Here is a 24,322-nt window from a genome sequence, read left to right as displayed (position 1 = left end):
AGTGTGTGTGCAAAATTTGGCATCGACCGGGTTAACGGTGGCCGAGATTAGTGCAAAACATACTCTCCCCCCATGCCTTCGGCCTGGTGGAGACAATAACGTTGAGCGGTGGTGAGTAAAAACAGAGAGAAGGGCTGTGGCGGTGGTTTGCTCTTCACCGCGGCTCGTGACGTCATGTTGTAGTTCGGTGGTCACCTCACCACCGAAAATCCAGACTATGAATGAGCCTTGAGACAAAGAATCGCCTGCAGAGAATTTCTTGACGGAAAGTAGCTCATAACATGTTTACAGTGGATTTTTAAGCAACAAAAGCTCGGCAGATTGAAAGAGGATAATTCAAGCTTGGCCTAGAGCTGCAATGTTGGTGAGTTTAACGTCGTTTAATACATACAAGCAGATCCCAAACGCAAATTGGATGAATGGGTAGTCAATGGAGGGTATTGCAACTCTAGATTCATCCCATTATAATAAAATCTAGAGTTGCAAATTGCGGCTAGGGTAAGGTGTGCAGTGGGCACCAAGGAAGAGTGGGCCAAACATTATAGCCAATTTAACATTGAGATGCCCACTCTTCCTTGGTTTCCACCTATCCTGTTAACCACAGGATGCCCCAATGTATGCTCCATTGTTCGACGGTGTTGCGCGTGTGGCCAAAAATAGCAGAGCTGCGAGCTTGTGGCAAGCAGCTTGTTGTAATGGGCTATTTTAAGGCTGTAATGGGCTATTTTAAGGCTTTAAGGCATAATTAATATAGAGCCTTTCTCCAAAACAACGCTTTACAATGTGTAATTGTGTGCATTGCATGATTCACACAGTGACTCAAGACACATTCGAACCAGGCAACCAGCCAACCTCCCGATTCCTGATGTTTGATTGAAAACGTTATTAACAAATTGCAAAAGCATAACACAAAAAGCCCTGAGGCCTTGTTTCCATTGTGATCCTATGGTGGTACCATAGACCTGGTCATCTAGTAGTCCCGTGGTCTGGGGAGGGTGAACATTGTCACTGCATGTATTCCTATAGGCTGGGGGGCAGCACCTGTCAGTAGGGACTGTTGGGCGAAGGCTCTACGTCCTCCCGGTGGGGGCTCCTCCCTGGCAGGTGAGTCGGTAGAATATAACAGCAGTGACAACACAGAAATGTGCGTGGGGACTGGGAGGAATTATTTGGGGAAAAATTGGTAAAGATGTTTTTATTGTTTTGTTATGTAAGCAAGACTGGCCAAAGTTGCATACAAAATGCCTTTAACAGTGATGCAAACTGGCTGCATCCTGCATCGGTAGACTCACTACATTGAGAGAGGACGCAATCCTCCGGGGGTCCTGGGATGCAATACTGTACTCAGTACTGTAGTCTAACGTAGTTGAAGTAGATCTCAGAAAATGTCCCTGGGACCCCTGGGTCTGGGGACCAATTACATTGAAATTTCACCCGCCTTCTAATGAGAGTGCAACATCTCTCTTGGAAGAGCCACCCATAGGCTAATCTAATATACGACAACCTTCCACATGTTTCTTCACTAGTCCGATTCAGAAGAACACAGTTTGCTGGCCACTGCTACAGAGCTGACAATGAGGTTATATCTTCCCTTCTCTGGAATCCTGCCTCAAAGCAGACAAGAGGTAGAAAACTGTCATTCCCTGATGTCATCGCTAGGGACACAAGCATCAGTAAGCAGGAACTGGGGATGGCAATGAAGGACCGGAAAGTTGAATTCAACATTGAAATCCTATATTACATCACTTCTTTAATATTTATGTCAGTTTCTTGCCGTTTCTTGGCACATTGAGCTCTGATGCTCAGTGATTTTCTGAAACATGCACGTAGGGAGTGCTTTTTTGTGTCCCGCATATGTGCAAGGTTTTACAACAAATGCCATGGCTTGATAACCTGACGCTGCCAGATGAGGGCGGTATTGGGTAACCATGTTCCCAACACAGCAATCATCTGGGATCTCTCAGGCAGTTGAGCTGACAAAAATCCGTTCCGTACCGGACCAATCAGCGTGAGCTAAGGGCGGGATATGTGCGAAACCGGACGTGAAGCTATATAGACACGTCAATATGATTGGTTGTGTTTGCACGCCCACACGGTGATAGACAGACGGTCCCATCCAATCATCTACCAAGTATCTTGAAAAAAAGGACAGCCCCGTCATCGAATTTGCTTCCACGATCCCAGATCCCAATAAGCTGTGAAACAAATTTGTGTAGCAAGCTTCTTGGATCTGGCAGCGTCAGGTTAATGGCTTGATCCATTGATACCCAAAGCCTATTCTAAAAGCATTTCAGAAAAAAAAAGAGTAGCAGCAAAAGTAGCAGATCTGCAATCTCAAGCTAGTAGATCTGCTAGTTTTGATGCTTTTGTGTGACGCTGTAGTATGATCAAGTAGGCTGTTAATTTAATTTACAAAAACATATATATATGTAGAATATGGAAATAAGACAATTCTGACAACTGCGATGTATAGCAACTAAAGTGACAGAGGCGTTGAAAGGTATAACCAAGGGTGTAGGGGCATTTCATAAATGGGGCTGTCCTGATTTCGGCGAACTCGCATGTGGTGTTGTACACCAAATCATGCACACCGCACCAAAATGTTCGCGGCTCTTTCTCAGATTTTTCACGAATTTCAAGGCAAAATACTGCCAGCATAGCAAGACACAGCCACAGCAAAGCCAGCCATCCTTACCTGATTTGGATGTGGGCTCCAGTAGGCTCCAGCTGTTTACATCTGACTGGCACTTTACCTAATCCCTTCCGTATTCTCATGAACAGTGTGCTGGTTGTCATGACAACGCAGAGCGTTTGTCAGGAAGTTACAGTGTGAACGCAGTATAACGGGCAGCGCAGCTGTTTTAGGACCCTGCCCCCACAAGAGTAGCAGATCTGCAAGCTCACAATAGTGCAACGTGATCAGATGTGAGTAGATTATTGTAGATTAGTTGTTTTTGTTTGGTAGCATCCATTCACTGGTGCAGAAGTGTTGTGTCATCGTCGTACATTTCAATGTTTTCTTAAAGGTGGAGGGGACGTCCACCCCCGTCCACATGAAACTGAGTACGTCCGGAACCCCCCTTCCTCCTGCGTGGCGTGCATGGGTATAACAATGTAAAGGTGGTGTAACAGGCAGAGCCGGACTAACAATGGAACTAGGTGGAGCTTAAGCGCCAGGGCCCGAAGCTTGCAGGGCCTGGTACGAGACTATAGGTACAGCTGTTGCTTCTTTCGAAAAATATAACGCAACATAAGAACCCCCGCTAGTGTTTTTGGTCTTCTCGTCTGACAGTTTCTGTAGCAGTTTTCGGGAGGGGGGGGGGGGGGAGCAGTCTGTTTGGGGGGGTTCCCGACGGCTGCGCGTCGCTTCCTCCTCGAGGGGAAGCGAGTAAGCGACGCCGTCAGAAGCCCCCTCAATCAGGAAGGCCCCCCTCACTCAGACCGACCAACGTGTGTTGTTGCGACAATAACATACAGCCTATGTAAGAGGAATATAAACAAGACCTTGGTGCAAAACTTCATATTTACCCTGCTCTAATGCAACAAAAGTGTGTTCTTACATCCTCCATTTCACGATTCCAGCACTCGTGAGTAAATTAATTGAATTGCTATCATGAAAGTTTTCAGTGACGTTGCACCCACAGGTTGCATTGTCGTCAATAATTAATCTGTTTTTAAAACGTTCTAATATTAATATAGCATATTGGCATTGTCTGTTGGTGCACACGTTATATGGACCATGTAACAACATGGTCAACAGCACTGTTTGCAAATGTAGCTACATTTGTTGGCCACAAAGACAATTTAGACAAAACATGCTGCTGCCTGCTAATGGAGCTTGTAGATATAGGCTAATTATTTTTCGGGAAAATTGCAGTTAGTTTAGCAGAGACTGAAGTTGGAAAGGCTGTGCCCAGTGCAGTGCCTGCTGGCTGCTGTGTCTTGTGTGCCAGCGGGCAGCGCAGGCAGTAGTGGATATGCGCTAAACGCATGCATGTTAAGTAATTCATTAATTAATTGGCTGAATCAGTAGGGGCCTTTTGATTTGGTGAAGCGCCAGGGCCTTGAGAGGGGTTAATCCGTCACTGGTAACAGGTCTAAATGGGTTGTTTTACAATATTATTATCATCCAAAAACTTGCCAATTTAATGCTTATGTAATGCTAAATTCACAAAATGACTCATGCAATGCCTATAGTCTATTTAATATGGTTATTTCCAGTCTGGGTTGTGAAACTGCCTTGTCCATATATACTGTACCTGCCTTCTCCACGTCTGCTGATAGATGAGCGAGGAGGCTATGGTTTGCCCGGCGCGGGGTCTCGCTTGCCTGCTGGCCTGCCCAGGTGCAGCTCAAGGCCTTGTCCATTAGCCTCCAGAATGGCAGGAAAGCCCGTAAAATTGCAGCTGCAAACATTTTGATCATTACACTGTCCCGATAACGTTTTATAGAGGCCTACCACTACATTCACAAATTCAGTCAGCATCTAAAGGCATGTTATTGTTTAAGTTTCAATTAGGCAATTACTGTCTGTAAATGTGGTTTATTTTTGCCTGGTGTGTTGTGAAACGTCCTGGTAAATGTTCTGCTCCAGTTCTGGAGACGCCCTGATCCAGGATGTAAGTCTGGTGTTGTGTTGAGGTGGTCAGAGGCATCATGGGTAGTTTCTTACACCTCAAGTTAATTGTGAAATATTTCCCAGTGAGTTATAGCTACTTGACCGCAGTAAATTATTCCAAAGTGCCTCTTAGCCTCTTGCTTAAGGTGATAATTATTTGTTGTTCTTTGTACGGAAACAAATGCCTATTATGCCTACATGGATCTTAACTCGTGAATGGACCTCTTTGTCAACTAGAAGCAGTTAAATAGAGGTCCGTTTTTATAGATGACATGTTGCTCGTTATGGTTTTTCGATAGTTGATTGATTAGTCAATCGATTTCTATCCAACTGCCTCTTCTTAATACACACATGATACGTTGCATTGGCTTTTACAAAGCATGGATACCAAGCCTGCAGAACCTGAAAGGGGGGATGTCACGGCCCGAGATAAACATTGCTGATAAGGTACATCACGTGGTCTGAATGAAAACGATTTCAAACGGCACGTGACTATATCTCAGGCTCTGACGTGACCTAGCATCTAGGCAAGCTGAGTGGCTAGCGCACTAAAGGCTACTAGTTTTGAGGTAACTTTTTGCGTTATACTAGGTGAAAGTATCATAAAAAATATATATTTTCGCTCGGAAATCTTCGTTACAATGACATTGAGTTGACGTGTAAGTTTTAGGGTAAACTCTTGCATAATCGCAATTTCGCGTGACGAGTTCCATGTTCTCCGTCCTCCCCCCGCTGACATGGCCTCAAACGCGGCTAAGTGCTGCTGCACAGCCTGTTGCAGTGTTGCGCACTGAAAACCAGAACAGGTACGCTCGCCCCTTTTCCAACTCACCCCCACGAAAAGTGAAGAACGGTTGCCCTGGGATTTCGAAAAGTGAAGACGGCTTGCCCCAAAGCCATGAATAGCTCGCTCCCAAAGTGTGGTTATCTCGCCCCACAGCGTGGATATCTCGCCCCAAAGCATGGATATCTCGCCCCATGTTTATTTCATGTTTAAGGTGTTTAGGTGAGTTGGAAAAGGGGCGAGCGTACCTGTTCTGGTTTTCAGTGCGCAACACTGCAACAGGCTTATTCTCCATTTTACACCAGTTCCGACATTTATATTCAGAGCTGTAGCATTAATTACCTTGAGTTAATATAATATTTGATATACATAAAATGATCACCCATACAAGTTGATCATTATAGCCTAAATAACGCTATGTCAATGATTAATGAGATGAAAGTTTCATTATACTTCTGTTGGTGACGAAGACATCACATGCCTTCTGAATGTGGCTATTGGAGAGCTCCAAGTTGCGCACGGATACTTGTTATTTTTTCCAGTGGTTCCTAAATGCTAGTTTCTTCGAATATATCTAATCTTCACAAGTTGTCGCGCTGTGATGCGTATTATTATTATAGAGAGAGAGAGAGAGAGATACGGAGGGAGAGAGAGAGACTGGCGGTGCGTAAGGGGGTGTGTGTGTGTGTGTGTGTGTGTGTGTGTGTGTTTGTGTGTGTGTGTGTGTGTGTGTGTGTGTGTGTGTGTGTGTGTGTGTGTGTGTGTGTGTGTGACCGCCCCCCCCATATCGGTGTGTGTGTGAGAGAGAGAGAGAGGACTCAGGTTAGCCCGGCGCTGTGGCGCTAGACAGGCAGTGGTAACCTGTGAAGCTCCAGCACGGAGCCCTGTTCAGCACTTAGCCGTGTTTGAGGCCATGTCAGCGGGGGGAGGACGGAGAACATGGAACTCGTCACGCGAAATTGCGATTATGCAACAGTTTACCCTAAAACTTACACGTCAACTCAATGTCATTGTAACGAAGATTTCCGAGCGATTTCTTTTTTTTTGGTTGACACTTTCAACCATTATGAAGCTAAGTCTGACACCAAAACCACTAGCATGAGTTGATAGCCACCAGGAATGCTAACTCGCAGAGCCCAGAGGCGCTCCGCCCTTAGCCCAGATAAAAGATCAATTTCATTGGTCAAATTGTGCGATCCCGATCTGACGTCATAATCCAAGATGCTAATTTTAATAGCCTTATAGCCCTCCAGAGGGCCGTGTCATCCTCCCTTGAAGTAAAGTTTTATTCAAGAGGCACGCTTTAACTATATTTCCCTTTAAAGGCTAAATGTGTACAACATGTGTCCTTGTTTTTGGGTGTAATTGTGACATTTTGGTATACTAGAACCGATTTTATTTTGTCTAAAAATACCATTTTCTATGGCTTTTAACCCATTGATGCCTGAGGCCGAATGTGGGAACGCCTTCTAGGGCCTGACCTAAGGTTTCTGAAAACCTTCAAATTCTGATGATTTTTTTAAAATAGTTATGTTGCTAATGATTTTTTTTAAATAGTTATGTTGCTACATGTATAGCAATAGCTGATGAGGCACAGAGAGCGTGCCGGCATCAAGGGTAGAACAACGTATACGTTGCACCAGGCGTTAATGGGAACATTAGAGTGCAGCTGGTGTAAGATGGTGTAACAATGATTTGTTAGAATGCATCAGTAATAGGCTGGCCTGTCTTCAGTTTGCCATATTGGCTAAACTTGTAGTTGCTTGTTAATTTGCACGGTGCTAACCTTGGATTAGTGACAAGCCTAACTCCTCAATGGCTCTTGAATTTGTGTGTCCTTAACATCCAGCATAATGCATTGTAGTCAGTGCTTTTGAATTCTGTGTTTATTGATATATTTATACCATAAACGGTAATATACATCAGATTATTTAGGTTCCAGTGTCTGTTACATGAGCGTGGTTCCTAAAAGTCAGCATATCCCGTATGCTCACTAAACAGTAGCTAGAGACCGATTAGCTTGACAATTTTTTTTTTTTTGACAACTTGCACTTTGGCTACATTTAATGTAGATGGGAGGTCTGGATCTGGAATTGCATTCATAGCTTAAGTCTGGTGTGCCGGTAGTGTTGTCTCTGGTCTATAGGGTCAGACCTAGATGTGTTTGTTTGTTTTTTTGTTCCTTGTCAAGCTCATTTAAAGCTACCTGGAGATGAAAATGCTTCTCGTTGATTCACTGTTGTTGCATAACATTGCTTTGCTTTCCCGTCCTGCAAGACAACCATGGTGGATCCATTGGATACGGAGGAGATCTCAAATCTCACTGCATTTTTCTGCATTTTTCTGCCTAACAGATGTCTTTTGTGTAATAATGTCCACAACCACACAGGAAGACTGACAACATTTAGCTGAAGCAGTGAAAACAGACAAGGACTTAAGCTCAAAACATTTTCAAGATAAAAAAAAAAAAAGACGAAAACTTCATCTTTAATATATTTCTGCTTTTCATCTCCCAGCTTCGGTGTTCTCAAAGACAGTCAGTCGCCTCTTGTTCAGTCCCTCCGTTTGGGCAAGAGCGAGACATTTGGCGCTGCCACCACCGGCACCAGAGGGGCCCGTTGCCTCTTTGGACCCGCAGCTGGTGCTGTAGCGGCAGCAGCAGCTCTGCAGTTGGTCCACCTCGAAGCTCAGGCCCAGCACGCCCTTCAGCAGCTCACTGCTCTAGCAGCTGTGACTTTCGGAAGCCAGCGTGATCGCAGCAACCGCTTAACGGCTGCATTGTCTCCTCACCTCGCTATCCTGAATCTCCTCGGCACACAGCCACAGGTGTCAGGAGTGGGCTTAAACGTTGCAACAAACAGGAAAAACTGCAGAACGTTTCCGTCTCAGCGCAGCACAATGTATCACCACCATGGCCAGCAACAGGGTCCACCACAGTCTTTCTCCAACAGGCCCAGTCCTTCTCACAACCAACATCAGCAGCAGCAGCAGCAGAGTCGCTTCCAGTACCCTCGTCCAAATCAGCTGCCTGAGGAGCTGGAGTCAGCCCTGGCTATCAGGGGCTCCAGGGACATGGACCATCGTCTCATAGACCTTGTGAACCGGCCAAACCAAAACCAGGGGCCAAGATCTGGAGGCTACAGCTCTAGTCCTATGCCTCACTCTGAGAGCCATCCGCCAGGCCACCAGCAAGGTATTGAATGGTCAAACTACCAACACCCTGGCAAACTGTTTTCCAATCCTCCATCCGCCGTGAACCATGAGCCCCAGCACCATCAAGGGCCTCCACCACAACAGCCCCAGAGCAGCCACTCTGCAATAGGTATGCAAGCGTGGAATGCTCCAGTCCATGGTCCACTTTCCCCACAGGCTAGAGGCCCCGTTAGTGGTGGAAATAGTGGAGGAGGTATGGATATGCTGGGTTTATACACCCCAGAAAGTGCAGGTAGTATCTTGGCTAGCTTTGGGCTCTCCAATGAGGACCTCGAGGTCCTGAGTCACTACCCTGATGACCAACTAACCCCTGACACTTTACCTTTCATCCTTCGGGACATCCAGATCAATAAATCAGGCCCCCAGACCAGCGTGGCTCCGTCGTCCTCTTCGTATTCACAAAGTGCATCACGCACCATCCACGAAATTCTGCCACCTGCCTCCCACCCCCCGCTAAGGGAGGGGAATTCACGGTCCCCGGACGTGCCCAGTCTCCTCAGTGTTACGCAGACTGCAGGAAAAGTCATCGACTACGGTCATGCCAGTCGAGCTGCTGACGACGGCAGTGGCGGCGGCAGAGAGACTTTTAAACGAGAGCAGCTTTCTAGTGAAAGGAAGGTTAAAATGGTATTTCCTCATCAGCCACCGTCATCCTCGGCTACTAAACACAAAATGGACTTGGCCGAGAGGCGGCAGGTTCGTATGCAGCCCGTGGCTGAACCTAACAAGCATGGAGACCTGGACTACCGCAGGCCAAGTGGCGACGTTCACAAGAACAAACGGCGGTCGCCGCCGGGAGAATTTCAGCCGCCGCCCAAATCCCGTCGTCCAGATCGAGACCGCGACTACAGGAGGGACGTGCCCAAACCGAGCCCGTCGATGGAAACGCGTAATGACGCCGCATCCCGGAACGAGTCAACATTACGGAACGACTCTGCATCACGTAACGACTCCGCATCACGGAACGACTCTGCATCACGTAAAGACTCCACATCACGGAACGACTCTTCGTCAACGTCATCCAGACGTCCTGCTTCATCATCATCGTCCACCGCTTCGAAATCACACGGCAGCACCAAGAGGTTGCCCACTCCCACCATGATATGTGATTTCTCAGCAGAACCTCCAAAGGTGTACCCCCACACCTGCTCCCTGTGTGAGACACAGTGTGATCAGGCTAAGGTGAGTGCCAACGTGTCATCGTCTCATTGTCTAGGGGTCTCCTTAAAGGAATACACACAAAGAAAAAATTATCCACACTCCGTCTTCTTATGCTCTTCAAACTTTATTGAAGACGGAAGAACACAACATTTCGACCTGCCTCGATGTCTTCGTCAGGTGTGATGGACGAATAACTCGAGCATGTCGAAAGGTTATTTTCTGTCTTCAATAAAGTGTTGGAAGTGTAAGAAGAGGAAGTGTGCTGATATTTTCCTCTGTAGTTCAAGTTTATTTTCGTATCCAGAACCTGCTGTAATTTTGGGATGTGAGTGCACCACCTGGACTGCTCCTTTTAAAAAGGAATACCTGCACTCTTTGAATTGAAGTCTTCTATTTTCCTTTGCAAGGCAGTTGTCAGGTAGGCTATGTGGTTGTACCCTTTGTTGTTCTTCATTGAAACCAATAAGGGCCTTTCTCGGCCCCACCCTTCTCCCATTGTTTATATTGTGTTTAGTTTCCAAGATAGCTGCAGCACCAGGGGCGGAGGTGAGCTGGTGTGGTCGACATAATACCCGTACTGGGCTGCATTCACAAATTCAAGACACCTGTCTTGCGTTTGTCTTGTGTCTGTGTTTAATGGCCGCTCCAATGCATTTCCAATGTAAGCCCCTATGGTTTGACCAATGGGGGAGGGGGGGGGGCAGAACACATCCATCAAAGCTGTGTTCAGACACAAGTCAGGTGTCAGACACAAGGCAAGTGACTTGAATGCAGCCCAGTAAGGGCATATGTCGACCCCGCCTGCTCAACTCTGCTCCACCCCCTCCTGGTGCTGCGGCTATCTTGGATCCTAAACACAATGTAAACAATGAGAGATGGGTGGGGCCGAGAATGGTCCTTATTGGTATTCCTGGTTCCAAATGACCATGTTGACTAGATCAGGCAGTGGTTCTCACAAGTCCAGTTGTGCCCTGTTAAAACCACTGGACTAGTAGCTAGTAGCTACCATTGACTATATTCACATAACGGCCATTTTGCTCTCACGTCATATTCAGAAATTCCACCCTGACATGGTTGCATTTCATTAACTTCATAGCTAAATGGCTGTATTGTGAATTTGGTGAATTGGTTTGAATGTTGGATAAAATGAATCGGATCATTTACCCAACATAGTGATAACTGCCTTTTGAAGGGAAAACCAAGCCCAAAATGTACAATATTAATTAGGGAGACTCTTTTGTTGGCCAGATGAGCCAAGATCTGTTTTATATTTTATAAAGCAGGAAAGTTTAAAAATCAAAAATCATGTGGGATTTCTTTATTTGGAAACCAGGAGATTTTATGGTGATCTGAACTACAGCCAGGCCGATATATCCGCCATAACTTGACTTTTTTTTTAATCAGTATCGGCAGTGCCGATGTGTCCCAATTTTTAACCACTTCCAATCTTTCTATCGTTATCTTTTGGGCATGCTTAACTCCTTTACCTCCAACAGCCCCATCTACTGTGGGCTCAGAGTGCCGTCCATGTATTTAATAGGGCGAGATGCTTAGATTGGCCGATTTGTCCAGAAACTGCGAGTCAGGAAGTAAAAATCTGCTATGTATAATTTAATCCACCCAAAACATACTTTTTGTAATCGAGGAAGAAGAATCCGAGATATTGCGATTCTAAAAACTGCATCCCCATAGACGGCATAAGCCAGCGGAATTTTCAATTAATTTCCTTCTTTTGTGTTCTTTGTTTACTTAAAGAGAAAACAGTGTAAAAAGTCAAATGAGCACCATGTCTTTAGATTGCAGTTGGGAACCAGAACCTGTTATGAGATTAATGATAAAGAACTAAATACACTTGAATGCAGTCTACAGTTTGCATAATTTGTTGCAGAAATAATCTCGGTTCAGTTTAATTCTATCACTTTGGGTATAGTGGTTCTTTAATATCATTAATATTAATCTTACTGTAATGAAATGGTGCCAATACATTTAGGGTCCATAGTGCAATATTACAGTCATACTCGTAAGGTTACCGAATGTGTGGATATCAATACATTTAGTTCTATTAAATGTATTTTATTTAAAAAAAATATTGGAATTTAGGACCAGCAACTTGCTGTTACTGAGTCGCTTACAGTAAATCAATGTCCTTTTAATTTCAATTACCCCCCTTCCCCATTTGATGTTCTTTCTATTTTATTCTTTTTATGTCTTGCTCAATCGAAGAACATTTTTTTTATTGTTGGACTGATTTGGTTTGGGCTGATATGGTCTGTCATTTATTTATGTAATGATGCAAATTAATGAGCAATAATATAGTTTGGGACCCCTAGATCCCACGTTGCACAGTAGCTATGTCGGCAGAGAGGCTATCTGGGAACCTGAAGGTCCCTGGTTTGCCTCCCGGTGTGGAACTATCCCTGAGCAAGAGACAACTCCTAATAATGGGAGCATACAGATATGTGTTGTTAATTGACAATTATATTAATTATCTTTTTTTTTTTTTAAGCCCGACACACCACAGTGTACTTGAACCCACAACCTCTGTGGTGGTGGGTGTGCCCCACTCGAGCGCCATATTCATTATAATTATAAGAAAGGCCTGACATTAATTAATGTAAGGTGTGTCCCCCCCCCCCCCCCATCCAATTGGCATGTCCCGATCTTAGATGGGTCTTATTGCTGCATCTGTCTGGGAAGATTCCTGTACAACATTCTATGCATATTTTATCTAGAACTAGCTAACCAATTTGTCATTTTCACCTAATTAAAATAAAGCTGTTTAAAATGTATTTTCCCATTATTATTATTTTATAAAACGGTGAACGCTGTCATTTTTTTCTTTGTAATTACTCGATTACGAAAGATGAGTTGCACTGAATTATTTTAATCTTAGACGACATGAAACGCATCTGCTAAAGAAAGAAAACGACACATTTCTGTGTACAAAATCCATGATCTACATTGGTCAGTTCTGTTCTGGCTCTTAGCCTATTTGTAAGACAGTGCTTTGTTGTGTGTAACATCATGTCATGTCAAAGCCATGTTCTCAGTATCATGTTTGCATATTATCGTCTCTGTCGGGTGGAAACGTCATTATGTCCAAAACAAATTTCAGGATTAAATTAACTAAAAAGGGGAAAGTAGCAGATCGACAAGCTCAAAACGTGGCGGGAATTGACACGTTTTGGCTTGAGCCTCTCGATTTGCTACTTTTGCGTGACGCTGTAGTATGATCAAGTAGGTAGGGTGTTAAAAAAATATGTCGATAAGAGGTTTCAGCACAACAGCAACGCTATATCGGCTGTCGGGGTGGAAGCCTCTTATGGCCAAAACCATCACTTTACAGGGGAAAAAAAAACTTTATAGTAATATTGTTTGTGACAATGTAGTCATTATTTAGTAATTAGACAACCGTAATCTGGTTTCCCTATTTTGGGCATGTCACTATAGGTGAGCAGGTATTTTAATCTTTTGTCTGACACGTCCTACTACAAATTGTAAAATACGACAATTTATTCATTTATGAATCATAAAAAAATGGAAGATAAAGACATACATGGTTTCTGACCGACAGCGACAATATATAGTAAGTGCTAGTGAATCATTTGGAAAGTATTGTTTGTTGTAAGCTAATTGTGATGTGGATTTAACAAGAAAAAAGACACACCAGAGAAAAGTACTGTGTATACATTATGTCTGAATATTTGCATATTTTTAACATGTTGAAGCTTGAAATGTACAGCTGGCGGCAGCCACCAGAAATGTGAAGTAGTGTTGCAGAGAAGGCAAGCTGAAATGAATGGTTTTGTATTTAACGGTACACTGCCATCTAAGATGGTAGGTGGACCTTAAGCCATAGCATGGGGGGGGGGGGGGGGGGGGGGGGGGGTCGGTCTATAGCCCCAATTATTTTGTTTGCATTTTACTATGCTGTTCTATGCTAAATGTATCTACACCTAAATATCTTGAGGATAATTTGCCATTTCTCTCTGTCTCTCTCTCCCTCTCTCTCACTCCCTAGGATTGGATTGACCACGTAAATACTGTTGGGCACACTGCGGCCTGCCGTGACTTACGCAACAAGTGAGGAGGCATGACCACATGAACCCTAGCGCCCCTATTCTAGGGGTGAACAGCGAAACATGAAGCAAAAACTGCCAATCTACTGGCCTTTATTTTGGTGTAGAGGGAAATACTAGAGAATCTAGTGTAGAGCTCTGGGGCCAATTAAGTATATAGGGTTTAAGTGCTTAACCCATTTAGGCCTGACCTCGAAAAAAAAAAAAAAAATCTAAATCCTCCAGTTTTCTGAAATAAATATTTTCACGATTTTTCAAAAATAGCAGACCTTAGCCTGCCACGCGCTATGAGCTTGTAGATCTGCTATTTTTCAATAGCTAAATTATAACATAATGTTATAAGGGGGTTCCTGCCCAAAATGGGTTAAGCCTTGAATCACCCTCTGATTACTAACATACTGAAAAAAAGTATTTTATTTCAAGTGGTTTGCCACCAAATGTGAGGTTACTGTGAAGAACAATGGTTTCAGCAAGGCTTGGACCCGTTTTTAGTTTTAAGAGAAAGCACTACAAAGCAGAATGCATTATTAACCACTTGAACCCCAGCATCTATATTCTGAGGGCATTTGCCGGAAATAGCAGGTGAACTTGTAGATCTGCTATTTTTGGCGAGTAGATGTGGTGTAGACGAAAAAAGTACAGCTGAAACTTAACCCCTTTTGGTGTTAGCATTATGTCATGCTTTAGCTATTGAAAAATAGCAGATCTGCAAGCTCATAGCGCGCCACTGAGTGGCGCGCTACGAGCTTGTAGGTCTGCTATTTTTGAAAAATCGATAGAAACAGCTTTTTCAGAAAACTGTTTAGAATCTGATCTCAGGTCAGAATGGGTTAAGCCATAGCATTAATAACCACTTGAAACTGCAAGACACTGCACAATTTATCGTATTTACGCCTACTTGTGTTAACTGTGTGTGTGCGTGTGCCTGTGTGTGTAGGTACCCAGACTGGAAGCCCAAGCTACCAAGGTCAGTATTGGTATTTATGTTCCAGTATGATTGAAAAAAAGAATAACTTTGTGTTTATTTCTGGATCTGATGACCCATTACAACGACTACATTTAACCTTTGAATCCGTTCCTTCCCACTCCTGCAGGAGGGAGCAGTCTCCGGTCCAGGATGACAGCCGACCTGCCTGGCACCATGGAGCAAAGGAGCAGCGCTCTCCCTCTCGCTCTGTCTCCCGCTCTCTGTCCTATTCTCCCAGCCCTCCTCCTGGTAAGCCCAGGGCAGGGGGTCCCCACCCTCACAGGCAGTACCGCAGACCCTACCACCAGGCCCAACGTCCTCATCACCAAGGTAACAGCACACGCTAGACCAAGCTTGTAAATGTGTCTTTCTGCTATTTTTAAGTATGTAAGCCTTGCAGAGCCGTGAGGCCCGCATAGGGAACTAGGGCAGGAGCCTATCCCGTTTCTGAAACGTAAGACAGCTTGATGTACAAGTCGCAGGAACTTTCTCCCTCTTATTGATAATGAATACATTTTCACCAATTATGACTGGATGGCAGGTTAGAACGGCAGGTTGAAAGTGTTTACCGGTAATATTTATTTGTTCAGGTATAGAATTTGCCTCTGATTTCTGTTAGCCTATTTTGAAATTTGAATCACAAAAGTAGCAAAAAATAGCCGATCTAGAAGCACACAGTGCGTTGAAATGTTGCGTGCGTTTCCTTTTGTTCGTTGTGTAGCAGAAGAGCATGTCCGTCGCATGGAGCCGCGTCCCAGCGGCGTCCACAGCCCCAGCCGATCCTCCTCATCTAGTGGTCATCGGCCGGAGAGAAGAGCCAGCCAATCGCCAGGTCTGCATGGTATCCTATATTAGAATTGGGTAGGCCAGCCAGAAACATGAAATATGTGCACCTGCAAGGCACACCGTTGTTAAAGTGCAGTCCGGGCACCCCCAGGGGTCCTTGAGGGGGGGGTTCCCAGGTGGGACTACAGCGCTTTGCAGCAGATTTCTAACATTTCAAATGGCCATAACTTGGTGACCATTGTCCATTGCTCTGATCAGCGCAATACAGGACTGGATTTTGGCGACCTGAAAATCTCGTCTCTCGAGTTAAAACAGGAAGGTACCTATTACAGAGACCTGGGGGACTCTGGTCATCATCATGGACAATTGTGAAAACCTCTGGAAGTTAGTTTTTGTACAACAGTCTTAAAGAGAACCATCCTTCCTCTTTGTATCCGTCTTTTTTTCTTTATTAATTCTTTCCTTTTTATCTCTTTTGCCTCAATCTGTGGCTACAGGACGATCTTCCCGTGACGGCTTGAAGCGCCCCCGCGATGACTCTGCCAGACCCGACGGTTCTGCCAGACGCGAGGACTCGGCCAAACACGACGACTCGGCCAAACGCAAGGACTCGGCCAAACATGATGACTCGGCCAAACGTGATGACTTGGCCAAGCGTGATGACTCAGCCAAACGCAAACTACCGCCGTCCACCAAGGCCCCTGTAAAGACACCGGTGGCTAAGCCTGGGACCAAGATAACTAAGCCAGCGAGCTCCAAGCCTGTAGACACAGTGGGTGTTTTTGTTAATAACTTTTTTTTTTAATATTTCAAATTGTATAATATAGCTTTCGAGCTTGTACAGAGCAAATTGCACACAGACGGCCACGGATCCCATCTGTGTATTTTATTTTTTCTGGCATTTTCAAGATCTTTTGAAAATAGCCTATCTACAACCTCCTAATACCACATCACGGCTGTTGTGAGCTTGTAGATTGGACATTTTTTTTACATATTTGACAAATACAAAAGTTGTAGTAGATTTATTTGATACTGTGAGTATACTCTTAGTACTTAGTACTCTTAGGATAATCAAGCTCACAGCCAAAGAAAACAATCTTGAAAGTGTGAAATGCTTAGAATGTTTTAACATGATTATTTTGGGGGTCCTTGGCACAAAACAATGCCTGATTAGAAGGCATTTGTAGAATCTGCCACAGGTCTTAATAATGCAATAATTTACTACAATTAGTACCTGGCTCTTCCACAATCTAAAAAGTCTATGTTATGCAGTCTACCAAAGCTCCACCAGCTAAGAAGAAGAAGAAGGTCACCACCACCAGCTCCCAGTCGTCCAACATCGTTGCGTCTCGTCTGGTCTACCTGACGGGCATCCCCGCCGCCGCCACAGAGGACGAGGTCAAGAATCTGGTCGGCGGCTTCGGCAAGATCAACAACGTGGTTGTGTTGTCTGGCAGCAGGGAGGAGAAGGCCAATGGACAGAAGGTACGCCTGCCGCTTTGCTGTGAAAACGCACACTCGCACACACTGTCAGAGGCTAGTCATCTATTAGAGCAGTGGTTTCCAACTAAGGATGTGAAACAAAACCAGTATGGTATTCAATAAAACCAAACCAAACGTAAAACCGGGTTTTGACCACTTGAGGGCGCACTTGAGTCATTTTCAGGGTTTTTTTCATAGCTGTGAGCTGTGAATGTGATGCATGTTGGATTAGCAAACCATACTTTGGACAACAGAGTGACAAATTTCACACATTTGTCTTTATTTTTCAATGCTCACACAAATGGAAACAAGCCTGTGTTTTCTTGCCTTCTTGGGCTCAATTATTTAAGCATTGTATTAAACTGTACTTTTTCTTACAAACTGTTCAATAAAATAAAATAAATCTCAAACTTCTCAGTGAGTGCAAATGGACGTGAAAACAAACTGTAAACATCCCCAAATACCAATACAATGCTGCTGATACTTAATCGCATCTCGATCTGCATCTCATAGATGAACAAAACACAGATGCTTATTTCCAACCCTTTTCATATCGAGGTCCATTATTTATTTGGCATTTGAGCCACGGACCACCATTTGATGACATTTAGCCTCGCAGATCCAAGCGTAAAATTTCATTTCACAAGAGTTAAAAATCTATGAGGGTCCATTTGGTTGCCAACTCTCCATCATTTAGCTGGAGACCATGGCAAGTTTGAGACCGAACGGTACAGACAGACGCACATATTTGGTAAATTATACTATAATATAGGTATAGGAGATGGTTTGTATGCAATTTTGTATGCAGGATTTCTTGTTTACTCTAATGCTTAACATTTATTGTTATACAGTATATTACTCTTAAATGTGAAAATATGACTTTTCTTGGTCAAATAGCCTGTAGAGTATATGTCGACCTATAGCAGTCCAATAACAGGATGTGTTTGTGTTGTGTTGCTAGGCGTCGGTGTGCATGGTGACAGCAGAGGATGCTCGGGCTCTGGCCCGGTCTACCAGACTGTCCATCAAAGACCAGACCATTACTGCCACCTTAGCCAAGGTATGGAATGTACACCGTTTACAGTCACACCACTGTTTTCCCTTTTGTGGGTCACTCACAGACACATTTTATGGGTCCCTTTATTTTGTTAATTTTGTTTTTAATCATTTCAACAACATTTTGAAAAACATTCCCAAAAAGGCAGTTCAGTTGCACAGATAAATATTATATATAATATAGGAGGGTATGTGCTTGACGACATCATACCCGGAAATTATGGTGCCAAAAAAATACTTGTCTGGCCTTGATAGCCCATACATCCATTTCCAAACAGAAAAGCCATATCTGATTGCATTAAACGACATTAAACTTACTTTGTCAAGTCACTTTGCCACTCAATTTGCTTTATTATAAAAAATATTAAATATTGAAAATAGCAGATTGTCGCCTCTTTCTTCGGAGATATTTGACAATTTGGCCAATGTTTGACCGTTTTATAGACTATGGTTTGTTGATTACTTTTGACACAAATGTTCCCATTCAATTATTATTATATTTATTTAAAAATGACTTAAAAGTAATGAAATTGTCACTTTAAAAATGTGACACCCTGGCCTGTATACACTTACAATGGTTGGTTTGTTTTCTGTCGAGTAAACAAAAACACTAATCATCTGGGGACCCCACCCCCCCTAAAATTCATTGTTTTAATAGTTTGTTGAGAACAATTGCATTAGGCCACGGAACCCCAAATCTCTTGAGTGTACAAATGGACCCTTACAGGTCCATTTGGTTCCATTGGCCAATGCGATCCAGTGGACAATGCAGCGCCGGCATCTACGTACATATTATGTCTCAATGGTGCTTGGTTCTTGTATGATGCATACAGGTAGTCTACCGGTAGTTGTTGCATTTTATTCATGGCTTTGTCTCCTTCCTTTCAGAAACCAGAAGCAGACAAATCATCATTCAGCAATGGGTATGTTAAATGTTTTCCATCCTGTGTGTTCTCTTCAAGGCCTTCCTACCCTCTCACTCACCCCCCCCCCCATCTCTAACACATACACATCAGAGGTAAATAAAAACAAACGAAGAAAAGAAAGTCGTGTTTCTCTCTTCACAGGAAATCTACCACAGGTGGCGAGGATTCAGGTAAGATAACACCCAAAACCCATGGACACTGACAAACTTCAGTATTGTTTCATGTATCTGGGACCCTCATTACCAAGAACCATAATGGAAATTAGCTGAACAACCATCCACATTTGTGTCTCAGGTGTCCTACTGTGGCCCCTTTTCCACCGGGTTTGAACCAGGTCAAACATGTTTAATTGGTGCAGAACCGTAAAAGTTGGTTCGGAACTGGAACCACATTTGTTTTGCTTTTTCTTGCCCTGAACTGGGAACCAAAGTGGGCGTGTCACTATTCTACAGGTTGTGAGATACTGATGTGATAATAAATAATAAGCGAAAAATCATCATAAAAAAGAAAGCGGGAAACCGTTAAGCCAGATCTCCACCAAGCCGATTTGGTGGCGCTTCAGTGGCAGAATAATCTGAAACCGTTTTCTGCCAACAAGCTCTCGTCGCTTCTTGTCAATATCGCTGTGCAGACAGGTTGGAATATTTACGCGACTTTACAGGAAAACAAGACCAAAGTAGCTTATAAATAATAAGCAGTCCTGGTTTGTCCGACTGGTTTGTGCTGAACTAAATGCTAGTCTGTTGCACTCTGTTGGAGTTGGAAAGAGTCTCTTTGGTGGAAAGTCACCTTTTACTGTCATTGACGATTGAAAACTGGTGGAAATGCAAGCCGGTTCGTGGGCGTTTTCGTGAAAGCACCAAGGTTACAAGAATCTAGAACAGAACCAGTTCTAGAACCAAAGTTACTTTATGGTGTTCTATGGATTTTAACCCATTTTGGACGGGAACCCCTTTTGGTGTTTTAAACATTATTTTATAATTTAGCTATTGAAAAATAGCAGATCTACAAGCTTGTGGTGCGGTACAAGCTTGTAGGTCTGCTATTTTTGAAAAATCGTGAAAATATTTATTTCAGAAAACTGGAGGATTTAGAAGACATTTTTTTAATTTCTACGTCAGGCCAAAATGGGTTAAATTCAGTCATCCTCGCTCATTCTGTCTCCATGTCTCCCTTACAGGAAATGGACCGAAACTTGCCAAGAGTTCAGAAGAGGTATGTATGTCCAAGCGATATGATATTTGTGGTGCACGAGAAAGAACTGCTATTTCTGTTCTGTATGTGGAATGGCAGGAACATTTTGGGGTGATCTAAACATCACAATTCTACATAACAGTCATGTGTTTAGGAAACGGCGTTAGTGTGGAGGCACTCCTTTTCTTGCCGTTTCACAAATCACAGATTAGGACTGACAAAACATTTCAGCCGTGACTCATGTTCTAGTATCTATGCATATTGTTGATGTGTAAACTGTTCTATCTATGCATATTGTTGATGTGTAAGCTGTTCTATCTATGCATATTGTTGATGTGTAAGCTGTTCTATCTATGCATATTGTTGATGTGTAAGCTGTTCTATCTATGCATATTGTTGATGTGTGAGCTGTTCTATCTATGCATATTGTTGATGTGTGAGCTGTTCTATCTATGCATATTGTTGATGTGTGAGCTGTTTTCTTTCAGAGCGGCACAGTGTTGATCACTGGACTACCTGAGACCGGCTGGACCGAGAGTGATGTCATCAAACTGGCCCAGCCCTTTGGAGCTCCCACTGACCTCATCCTGGCTCCACTGCTAGGGAAGGTGGGTGCCAGGTCCATCACATTATGGAAGCAAACAAGTGATTATAGAACAAATTAAATGGCAGATTAGAACATTGTAATGTAATGACATTTCAACCTGACTTCTTCGTCAGGTGGCAAGTGTCTCTCTCTTTTGTTTTATCCAGCATTTGGCTGTATGGGGAGATTATATCACTTGATTCTTAGATTATTGGCATCGCGATTCATGTGTAATCAAATCGTAATCAAATGGTAGCCCCAGTAATCAAATTGTAGCCCTCTGAATCGGAATCGAATTAAAATGTCAGGTAGTGAGCGGTTTCCCCCCCAGTGCGGCCAGTCAGACCCGATATGAAATGTTATGGTCTTGTCCTCCAACCACACGTCGCATTTCAACACGTTCAGAACTTGCTTATGTTCAGCTAGGGTTCATGTGGTTAAAAGAAAGTGAGAATGTTGGTACAGCATTGAAGTTGAATGGTGGGGTTGTTTTGTGTGTTGGCCAGGCGCTGCTGTTGATGCCAGACGCAGAGACGGCAGAGGAGATGGTGAAGGTCCACAGCTTCATCCCAGCCAAAATCAACGACTCTCCGTTGACCCTGACCAACTTTAAACAGGCCGTCAGTCGCAACACACCGGTAGGCTTCTACTCTAATCTGTCATCCTCTCTACGTCTCCACTATCCTAATCTGTTCAGATCATTTCTTGGTGTGGTGTATGCTTATTATATATAGTTTTATGTCTATTTGTGTTTCAAACATTAGTATACACACATTGCATAAAGGGTTTCTATCTTTTGGGGAAATAACTTGACCCCATGCAGTTTTCTGGCAAACATCATTCCTGTTGTCCTGAAGCCAAGCCTGAAAATAACTCTTAACTGTTCCTGTAGGTGGCACTGTACAATCTTCTGAAGGTATCGCAAGACCCATTAGTAAGTATTCAGCCTTTCACTTGTATTATGGACACAAATCAAGTCAAATTGGGGCAGAACAGTGATATGTTGCATTCCATGTGATTTAAAGCTGCAACCCGAGACTGATTTGAAATAATCTAAATTGTATTTTAATCAATCCTTGTGGTATAATTAATCAACCAGACATTTCAATGTCTCGTTGTGAGCTAATCAGAATCATCTTTATTGTCACAACACGGGTTTACACATGGGTGAAATATGTTCTGTGTGCAAATCTCCATCGTTGTGTTGCTTTCATGAAGAGTAAAAGACTAAGAAGAGGGAGAAGTGACGATCAGGGAGAAGCAATGAGAAAGGACATATAAGAAACATGTTAAGGATAGGCAAACATCTAATAATATCTACATACAAAATGCACCTGGTACAGTTTGTGCATGAGGTTAGACACAGAGGTGGTAGCGCTTCAATAAGTCCAAAGCCATCCTGATGACGGGCAGTGGTGAGGCCTTGTTATGTTACCAACAGTCTGATGGTAACCGGGTAGAAGCTGTTCAGTAACCCGGTGGTCTTGCCCTCGGTACTACTGTCGGGCCTCTTTGCCTGTACCGTGTAGGTTCAACCTGAACTTGAGTTGACTAAATTGGCTTAATTAACCCATTTTTGGCAGGAACCCCTTTTGGTTATTATGTTATGCTTTAGCTATTTTTGAAAAACCGAAGAACGACTGACACAGAAACATAGCTTTTTCAGAAAACTGTCAGGATGTAGAAGACATTTTTAGAATCTGATCTCAGGTCAGAATGGGTTTTAAGTGACGGAATGGTGTTCCCCTCTCCTCTCTGCCTCAGGGGGCACTAGCGACCGTAGGCTGGAGCAGCCTGTTGGTGATCTTCAATGTCCCGAACGCGCCCACGGGCCCGTCCGAGGTCAAGGATCTGGTGCAGCGCTTTGGAACGGTGCACAACACCCTGGTCCTCAGCCACGGCATGGTGAGAATGAGACACAGCCCCCTGGTCCTCCATCACAATCCTTGTAGGATCACCCCCCTAAAAGCTTGAGTTATTGTTTTGGTTTTTTTACACACTCTGCACCCTGCAACTGATTGTCCAATCTTCCCTCATTTCCACCTCGCGTCAGATGATCTGTGAGATGGCCACTGCCGCCCTGGCTCTGGCCGTCCACAAGCGCTTCCAGAGGTACCCCTGCATCATCCAGACCTGCCCGCTGTCCTTCAGCCGCAAGGCGGACCCCAAACCCAGCACCCAGGGCAAGGTCATCACCACCTACCTGGACGCACCCAAGGTAAGACCCCAAACCCAGCACCCAGGGCAAGGTCATCACCACCTACCTGGACGCACCCAAGGTAAGACGGACCCCAAACCCAGCACCCAGGGCAAGGTCATCACCACCTACCTGGACGCACCCAAGGTAAGACCCCAAACCCAGCACCCAGGGCAAGGTCATCACCACCTACCTGGACGCACCCAAGGTAAGGCAGACCCCAAACCCAGCACCCAGGGCAAGGTCATCACCACCTACCTGGACGCACCCAAGGTAAGACCCCAAACCCAGCACCCAGGGCAAGGTCATCACCACCTACCTGGACGCACCCAAGGTAAGACCCCAAACCCAGCACCCAGGGCAAGGTCATCACCACCTACCTGGACGCACCCAAGGTAAGACGGACCCCAAACCCAGCACCCAGGGCAAGGTCATCACCACCTACCTGGAAATGTACGCGTTAAAGTCCGGCCCTAATTTCGACGTCATCATAGCTGGCCAAAATACGTAAGGTTAACCCATTTTGTAACTTAACTTATGTTATGCTGTTGAGAAATATCAGATCTACAAGCTCATAGTGCGGCACCGAGTGCCGTGCTATGAACTTGTAGGTCTGCTATTTTTGAAAAATCGTGAAAATGTGCCTCAAATCCTTGAATATATATATATTCTTTCAGAGTGAACGTAACTCAAATCTTTGCTTCTGGGGGTTCCCTGGAACAGCATATTTTCAGATGGGGGTCCGCGTCCAAATACAGATATTTCTGGGGGTCCTTGAAAAAGGTTGAGCACCACTGACATAGAAACGGAGGTTTTTCAGAAAACTGTCATGATTTAGAAGACATTTGTAGAATTTGGTGTCGGGTCTAAATGGCTTAAATCCTCAATCTGCATGGCTACCAAAACGTCATTATTGTACATATGAAACGCAGCGCTAGTCTGTGGATGCTTCTTCCACCCCGTTTCACAAACGGTACATTATTTAGGACTTGGCCTAACGACATGTTTCAGGCTTGATACTTAATTTAGCTTTAATCCACGTGTCCTCAGAAGTCACCTGCCAACAACTCAGACAGCCACACCGCCGCCGCCACGGCTCGCCAGGAGGACACGGCGGCACCCAGAGAGAAGGACTCTACTGTCCCCGGGGGAGAGACACGGAAAGAAGACGTCGTCGTGGACAGCGGAGACACGGAGGGTGACGGTGAGACTGGCACTGCCACCGCCGAGGTGGACTCATTCGCAACATTCGGAGGTTCGCAGCGACAAAGGC

The 24,322-nt window shown here is 44.3% G+C and overlaps 1 protein-coding gene across 2 annotated transcripts in view; it reads left to right on the top strand.

Annotated features, from left to right (window-relative positions):
* The window catches only part of LOC310858810 (uncharacterized protein), a 58,933-nt gene that overhangs the window by 22,137 nt on the left and 12,474 nt on the right, over positions 1-24,322 (top strand). The window contains exons 2-18 of one of the 2 annotated variants that reach the window (XM_083765093.1): positions 7,919-9,797; positions 13,798-13,859; positions 14,793-14,822; positions 14,950-15,152; positions 15,544-15,654; positions 16,106-16,380; positions 16,881-17,093; positions 18,052-18,150; positions 19,035-19,069; positions 19,214-19,242; positions 20,253-20,287; positions 20,755-20,874; positions 21,359-21,490; positions 21,745-21,786; positions 22,617-22,757; positions 22,906-23,070; positions 24,100-24,304. In XM_083765093.1, the coding sequence (XP_083621219.1) occupies positions 7,919-9,797; positions 13,798-13,859; positions 14,793-14,822; positions 14,950-15,152; positions 15,544-15,654; positions 16,106-16,380; positions 16,881-17,093; positions 18,052-18,150; positions 19,035-19,069; positions 19,214-19,242; positions 20,253-20,287; positions 20,755-20,874; positions 21,359-21,490; positions 21,745-21,786; positions 22,617-22,757; positions 22,906-23,070; positions 24,100-24,304 (3,776 nt within the window). The remainder of the gene's footprint in view (positions 1-7,918; positions 9,798-13,797; positions 13,860-14,792; positions 14,823-14,949; positions 15,153-15,543; positions 15,655-16,105; positions 16,381-16,880; positions 17,094-18,051; positions 18,151-19,034; positions 19,070-19,213; positions 19,243-20,252; positions 20,288-20,754; positions 20,875-21,358; positions 21,491-21,744; positions 21,787-22,616; positions 22,758-22,905; positions 23,071-24,099; positions 24,305-24,322) is intronic. The other variant, XM_083765094.1, reaches the window with a different exon arrangement.

This window comes from Protomyctophum parallelum (assembly GCF_964188405.1).
Source record: "Protomyctophum parallelum genome assembly, chromosome: 5".
Taxonomy (NCBI): Eukaryota; Metazoa; Chordata; class Actinopteri; order Myctophiformes; family Myctophidae; genus Protomyctophum; species Protomyctophum parallelum.
The sequence above is the reverse complement of the archived record's forward strand: the minus strand, read 5'-3'. Positions and strand labels throughout refer to the sequence as shown.